Raw genomic sequence first — 8,246 nt, forward strand, 5'->3', positions numbered from 1 at the left:
TTAGGGAAATCGAGGGGCAAACCTCAAATTTTTTATAGGCACACCTATGGCGATTTTGGCATTTTTTAGCATTAAATATAAGCATTTACATTCAGAAAGTATCATTTGGTAAACTGGACCTGATGAAGAAGACCGTAGATGACCAATGGAACTCGTCAAAGCTAAGTAATGCTCGCTCGTCATGAGACAAACCGAAACGATCATGATTAATATACCTAGATAATCGACTAAGAAGGAGCTTTAAGTTAATGATTTTTTCGAACTGATCTGATGCTGAAGCCGGAAGGTAGGCAACGGAACTCTGTTATAAAACAACGGAACTAAGCCGTCTTTGGTCTTCATGGAATCGTTGTGAGATGAACTTTGGCTACGAATCACTAAAAGTGAGAAATAAAGAATTTTTTTAAACAAAAAAGTAAAACCGACTCCAAAAAAATAAAAAAATAAAAAAAAATGGAACCGACTACAAAACCTTGAAAAAATATTTTCTAGGTAGGTACCTACTAGCTCGAAGTCGGTGACTCAGCATGACCCAGCAGGATCGATTGAAACCCACAGTATGTAGGTGAGGTAGACGACTATTGTTCCATTCCTGCTGGCTCGTGCTGAGGCACCGACTTTGAGCTAGTAGGTTAAAAATATTTTCAAGGTTTTTGTAGTCGGTTCGATTTTTTGTTATTTTTTTATTTTTTTGGAGTCGGGTTTACTTTTTTGTTAAAAAAATTCTTTTAAACGATTTTCATATTTTGCCGACAAGCGGACACGCTGGCATAAGACGCATGACAAATAATATAAAAAAGTATTACTACTGGCCAGGAATGGACACAGACATTAAAAAATATGTACTTAAATGTATAAAATGTCAGAAACAAAAACACGCGGTTCACACAAAGGAACCAATGGTAGTTACAACGACAGCTGAAACAGCTTTCGATAAGATTTATTTAGATATAGTAGGGCCCTTAAGTAAGGATTATTTTAATAAGAATTAAATATATTTTAACTATACCTGTGACTATACATTGTGAGCTAACGAAATTCGTAGAAGCTTACCCTTTAGAAAATAAGGACTCGGTTAGTGTTGCAAAGGCTTTTGTTGAGAATTTCATGCTAAGGTACGGGATTCCGCGAGAAATCGGTACAGACAGAGGATCGGAATTTCTGTCAAAAACAATGAGCGAGGTGTGTAAATTGTTGCATATAAAACAGTTGTCATCAACTGCTTATCACCATGAGTCGATAGGTTCACTTGAAAATACGCATAAGCACGATAGGTTCACTTGAAAATACGCATAAGCACCTAAATGCCTACTTACGTATACAAACGAATAATGAAGCCAAAACATGGAGTACGTGGGTACCATTTTGGTGCTTCGCATACAATACAAGTGTTCATACCTCTACAAAATGTACACCCTATGAACTGGTTTTCGGTAAAACTTGTACATTGCCGAGTAATTTAGTTAGAAATGTAGAACATTTATACAATTGTTATGATTATCCTTTAACTTTAAGATATAAGATACAAAAAACACAGGAAGAGTCGAGAAAAAATTTAATATTGTCAAAAGAAACCAGAAAACACTATTACGGTAAAATCATGAAACCATTTACTTATAAACCAAATGACTTAATTTTGTTAAAAAATGAGGTGGCATCGAAATTAGAATCTGTCTGTCCTGGTGTGTCCTGGTTGGCCTGGACCACCTGGTTTGCCTGGCTGTCCTGGTTGTCCTGGCTGTCCTGGTTGTCCTGGCTGTCCTGGTTGTCCTGGCTGTCCTGGTTGTTGTGGCTGCTGCAACTGTATTGGTTGCTGCGGCTGGTTGCTGCAGCTGTTGTTGCCCTGATTCCGTGCGTAGTTCACCTGAAATGCATATTTCAGAATTATTATTATTTTATTTATGACGGTGGAAGCATTCTACACTTCCACTGAACGTAGATATAGTTAGTGTTTAGTTTTGTAACTATGGGATCCCATACATCCCTGTATTATTATTTTGTATTTTTTCTTAAATTTAATTTTTATTTCTTGCGGCGCATTCTTCTTGGCAATGATGGTTTTTCCTAAAGCGCTGGTAGTTTAAAAAATTACGTGTAAAAGTGCCCATTGCGGCCTATTTACTAAATAAATGATTTGGATTTGAATTTGATTTGCATTTTGAATTTGAATTTTTTGTACCTGGCTGTCCTGGCCGCCCTGAGAGCGAGAGAGAGAGAGAGAGAGAGAGAGAGGAGAGAGAGAGAAGAGAAATCGTTTTAGCAACCCCCTAATGGTTTTAAAAGACCTATTCAACGATACCCCACACAACAAGAAAAACACCATGAGAAAAAAAAATCACCCTCTCTTTACGTCTATGGGAGGTAACTACTCTAAAAAAATTGTTTTTAAAATTTTTAATGTACCACTTTGTCGGCATAGTTTACATATATATCCGTGCAAAATTACAGCTTTTTAGCATTGATAGACCCTGAGCAAAGCCGCGGACGGACAGACAGACAGACATGGCGAAACTATAAGGGTTCCGTTTTTGCCATTTTGGCTCCGGAACTCTAAAAAGTGAAAAAAAAAATTAAACTGTTTATTTCAATAAAAATTGCATAATTAAGTTGATTAACCTTAGCTTCTAATCTTAAATTAAAAATATTTTTTGAGTTAAGGAGTCTCTAAAATTTGTATGTACAATGTGATCATAATTTAATAATTCTAACATTGCTATACTCAATTTACTTAACGGTAAAATTAGCACACGTTTTTAAACGAAACAACTAAACTATTTAAAATTGTGTTAACATATAACTAACATAATAATAATAATAATAAGCCCCTCACAAACCCTCTTCCTAAAAAATACATGAGGTTAAAATAGCATAATATGTTATGTATAAGTTAATTAATGTAATTAATTTTAAAATTGCCACGCCCCAACAGGGCATCATTTTTTATAATTTTTTGTAAAAGGTGTTGCAATAAATAAATACTGAATACTGAATACTGAAACCTAACTCCACGTCCGATTCGAACACCTGTGATCACGTGAGGGGCGGACATTGGCAGCTATTTATATAGCTTATAACTAACCAATGACTAACGGAGCAATAGTGACGTAAGTATGTATGGAAGCGGGACCAAATAGAAAAAGAGTACCCCAGGCGGGTACCAGCAGAGGAGACGCTGCTGGAGAATCCCGCCCCGAGCGCCGCGTCACACGCAGCTCGGGCTGCTCCGCGTATTCTGGGGGGAGCAACGTACCGCGAACCGAAACAGCGCGACCGACTAGCGCGACGCCAGTACCTAAGGCTGTTGTAGCCCAGATGGCACAAATCACCCCACGTTCATCATCACCAATTTCATCTACCCATAGTTTGTTCCGATCACCCAATTCATCACTGCACCCTTTTGAAACCCAATTAGAGTCATCATTTTTATCAAATTCGTCAATGTCAGTGGATGTTGCGCGGGAGGCATTAGCCGCTAAGCCCGCGCCCACCACAGGCAAAAAAAGTTCACCCCCAGACTAAACAACCTCCTTCGATCACAACTAAAGTCACGCAACATCACAAAAGCACTTAACACCTACGCGATACCTTTACTTACCTACTCCTTTGGAATTATCTGCTGGACCAAGACTGACCTACAAAAACTGCAGCGCAAAATAAACACTACAATGACAGTCCATCGGAAACATCACCCACGATCATGCATTCAAAGAGTTACGCTGCAAAGAGAGGAAGGTGGTTAAGGTATCTGACACGGGTCCAGTTAGGACCGCACTTGACATATGTGTTTCCCGCGCGTTGTGTGACAGCTCGCCGGTCATGTCATGTCATTGCATCATCTACTACTTGACAATATTATAATTGCGGTTCTCACATGTATGATTAAACAAATAATAACAAATCGTAGTGTTATTCATTTATACTACATGGTGCCGAAACCAGGGACGGATGTAAACAAAAGAAAATGAGTGATGAAAGAAAACCCGACCACCAAATGAGTGAAGAAAGAAAACCCGACCACAATGTGAAACCGCCAAAGGACTTCGTCATAAACCCAAATGAAAATGTCGCAAGAGCCTGGAAACTGTGGCTCCAACAGTTCGAATGGTACGCCATCGCAACGCATCTAGAAGATAAAAAGCCTGCAGTACAAGTAGCAGTGTTTATGTCATGCGTCGGGCAAGAAGCTGCCGTCATTTACAATACGTTTAACTTAACAGAGACCGAAAGTCTACAGCTTCAAACAATTAAAAACAAATTTACAAACCATTTTACACCAAAAATAAACGAGACATACGAACGTTATGTGTTCAATGGTGTAGTGCAAAAAGATGGTCAGTCGTTTGACGACTTCGTCACTGAACTAAAAAGCAAAGTGAAGAATTGTGGATATGGTACCCTGGAAGACAGTTTGATTAGGGATAGAATACTAGTAGGCATAAAAAGTGACTTAGTAAGAGAAAAACTACTCACTGAAAATAACCCCACATTAGAAAAAACAATTGAAATTTGCCATTCGGCTGAACAAGTAAGTCTACAAGCAAACACGATGAAGCAAGCAGCAGCTGTTGATGCGGTAACCTGTAACAGAAAAAATATGCCAATGAAAAAACCTGGTAAGACCTTTCACTGCGGTAGATGTGACACCATACATGGATATAGAAACTGCCCTGCATTTAGAGAAGTATGTGACAGATGCAAGAGGAAAAATCATTTCACAAAATGCTGCAAAGCAAGAACAGTAGAGTGTGTTCAGCAGTATGAGGATGATGATGAGAACGGATTTATAGTGTCATCATTAGATGCTGAACAAGACGTGGATGTAGAAGATTGGTATGAGCAAGCTGCCATGCCCAATGGAGTCAAAATCAAATTTAAGCTTGATTCAGGCAGTCAATGCAATGTAATTAGCAGGAAAATAGTAGAAAAAACTAAAATGCAGATCAAGCCATCAACCACAAAATATCTTACATCCTTTTCTAATCATAAGATGGCTGTCTTGGGAGAAGTTCAAATGAAGACTACAATAAAAGGACAAAGTAAACTTATTAAATATATAGTTGTAGAAGAAGATGTATCACCCGTGCTCGGTAAGTCAACATGTGTAAACATGAAATTGGTAAGACGCATAGAAGCCATTACAAAAGATGATGACTTATTTGAAGGAATCGGCTGCCTGAAACAATATAAATATGACATTGATCTAGTGGAAAACCCAAAATTACCTATATGTCCGGCACGGAAAATACCACATATAATCAGACAGCAAGTAAAGGACGAATTAGACAGCATGGTAGCTCAGAAAATCATTAAGCCGGTAACAATGCCTACTCCAGCAGTTTCACCTATGGTAGTGGTAAAGAGAAATGGAAAAATAAGACTTTGTCTAGATCCATCAGAAATTAATAAAAATTTAAAAAGGAGATTTTTCCCACTAAACACCATTGAAGAGATCACTGCACGTATCCATGGCTCCAAATGGTTCACACTATTGGATTGTAAAAAAGGATTTTGGCAATTACAAGTAACTCCACGCACTTCAGAATATCTAACATTCAGTACACCCTTTGGAAGATACTCTTGTTTGAGAATGCCCTTTGGCCTAGCATCCGCTCCAGAAGTATTTCAACAAGTCATGAGCTCATTGATTGCAGACATGAAAAACACAGAAGTGTCCATGGATGATGTACTCTTGCATGCATCGACCAAAGAAGAACTTGAGGAAATAACACAAAAAGTACTTGAAAAGTTAAAAAAGCAGGCCTGAAGCTAAACAAAGAAAAATGTGTGTTCAGCACGCAAGAAGTAAAATTTCTAGGACACATTGTAACCAGCGAAGGCTTGAAACCTGATCCGGAGAAGATAGAAACCATTACTAAAATTAAAAGACCGGTAAATGTGAAAGAGCTACAAAGATTTCTTGGACTGATTACCTACATGTCAAAATTCATAAAAAATATGGCAGATATTACTAGTCCATTAAGAGAATTGTTGCATAAAAATGTGGACTGGATTTGGGACCAACCACAGGAAGAGGCATTTCTAAAGCTCAAAGAACTGTTAAAGAGCCCTCCTGTTCTCGGATTTTATGATCCCAAAGCACCAATATTACTTTCAGTAGATGCCAGTAGCTATGCCTGCGGTGGAGTCCTGATACAAAATGAGAAACCCATAGCCTACTGTGCCAAGTCATTCACTAAAACAGAACAAGGATATAGCCAGCTAGAAAAAGAAACTAACGCAATCCTAGTTGCTTGTAATAAATTTCATACTTATATCTGGGGTTGTAAAGACTTGACAATTGAGTCAGACCACAAACCCCTGGAAATTATTTTCAAAAAGTCACTGACAGCTGCACCACCTAGATTGCAAAGGATGATGTATCAAATTCTACCATACAATCCAAAAGTGACTTATAAAAAAGGAACTGAAATGTATGTAGCGGATACACTCAGCAGAGATTGTGAAAAACTGACTTCTGAAGATTTAATACTGAAAATTTACAAATATGTGCAATACTACCATTTTCAAAAGCACGCAAAGAGGAGCTCAAAAAAGAAACTGAAAAATGTGAAGAGCTTGTAAACTTAAAGGAAATGATAGTCGCAGGATGGCCAGAGAAAATAGATCAACTACCAGAAAAATTAAAAAAATATTGGTACTATAGAGAGAGCCTAAGTGTGTATGATGACTTCATATTTAAAGATGACAGAGTGCTAGTACCAAAGACCATGGTTCCGTGGTCATCAAGAGCTGCCATTTGGCCCATAAGGGAATTAATGGTACATTAAAATTGGCACGAGATAATGTGTTCTGGCCAAATATGGCATCTGATTTAGCAAATGCTTGCAAAGCTTGCAAAGCATGTGCTAAAATACAAAAAGATAATCAGATGGATCCTATTAAATTGCAAGAAGCACCTCAACGATCATGGAGTTTGGTGGCTACAGATTTGTTCCAACTGAAAGGCAAGGATTATATTGTCATAGCAGACGGCTACTCAGGGTATTTCGACATCAAAGAACTAAAAAATATAACTAGTTGGAATATAATTCAAGAACTAAAGTCATGGTTTGCAACTTTTGGAATTCCAGACACATTAATGTCTGATGGAGGAAAACAATACAATTGTCAGGAATTTGAAAAATTCAAAAAAGAATGGAACTTTGAGCACAGAGTGTCAAGTCCTCATTTTCCAAGGTCAAATGGCTTGGCAGAACGCTATGTACAGGAAGCAAAAAATTTAATAAAAAAATGCATGGAAGATAACACTGATATACAACTGGCATTACTACATCATAGGAATACACCTCGATTGGATCTGGGCTCTCCAGCACAAAGAATGTTCAATAGAAGAACCAAAACCCTACTTCCAACAAATGAAAAATTATTTAACCCTAAAATAGTTAAAAATGTCACTAAAAAACTTCAACAATTGAAAAATAAGGAAAAAGAAAACGCAGATAGGGGGAAAAAGGAAAACAAAGACTTTAGGCGAGATGAGAAAGTATTGCTGCGACAGGCTCATCACAACTGGATTCCTGCCCAAATTGTAACCCCAGAAGGGAACCGCTCGTACATAGTAAAAACGCAAGATGGAGCAGTGTACAAAAGAAACGCTTGGCACTTAAAAAACACTGCCTTGCCAGACACTAATCTATTTACAGGTTCACCAGTTCCTAAGCCAGCGTCTCCTGTTGAGACTATGAGACCATCGCCGGTAGCTTCCACAGACCAACAGCTACCACCAGTTGACTCGCCGCCCGCGTCACGGCCAGCGTCACCAGTACCGTCGACAGCGTCGCCGGCACCACCTGCGTGCCCTCAGCCGCCGCTCCCTGTCGCGCAGCCTTACACCACTCGTAGTGGACGCGTGGTACTTATACCTGCTAAATACCGCTGAAAAGGAAGGATGACACGGGTCCAGTTCGGACCGCACTTGACATATGTGTTTCCCGCGCGTTGTGTGACAGCTCGCGGTCATGTCATGTCATTGCATCATCTACTACTTGACAATATTATGATTGCGGTTCTCACATGTATGATTAAACAAATAATAACAAATCGTAGTGTTATTCATTTATACTACAGTATCATAGATATTTCCAACTTGCACAATAAGCAGTTAATTAGCCTAAGAAAGTTATTTTTCGACCGTGCACAACACTCCACATTACACTCAAAGTCACACATCTGACACCCATCTCACTCCACTCAACCTCCACGATAGGAACCACAACAACGTAACG

General features: G+C 38.7%; 1 protein-coding gene across 1 annotated transcript; it reads left to right on the forward strand.

Moving 5' to 3' along the window:
- Positions 1 to 3,961: 3,961 nt before the first annotated feature.
- LOC141445060 (uncharacterized) lies at positions 3,962 to 5,764 on the forward strand. The gene is made up of 2 exons (XM_074110835.1): positions 3,962 to 5,087; positions 5,652 to 5,764. The coding sequence occupies exons 1-2, from the start codon at positions 3,962 to 3,964 to the stop codon at positions 5,762 to 5,764; spliced, it is 1,239 nt and encodes a 412-aa protein (XP_073966936.1).
- The last annotated feature ends 2,482 nt before the right edge of the window (positions 5,765 to 8,246 follow it).

The sequence above is a fragment of the Choristoneura fumiferana genome, unplaced genomic scaffold, assembly GCF_025370935.1.
Source record: "Choristoneura fumiferana unplaced genomic scaffold, NRCan_CFum_1 Sck3bRy_191;HRSCAF=381_pilon, whole genome shotgun sequence".
Taxonomy (NCBI): domain Eukaryota; kingdom Metazoa; phylum Arthropoda; class Insecta; order Lepidoptera; family Tortricidae; genus Choristoneura; species Choristoneura fumiferana.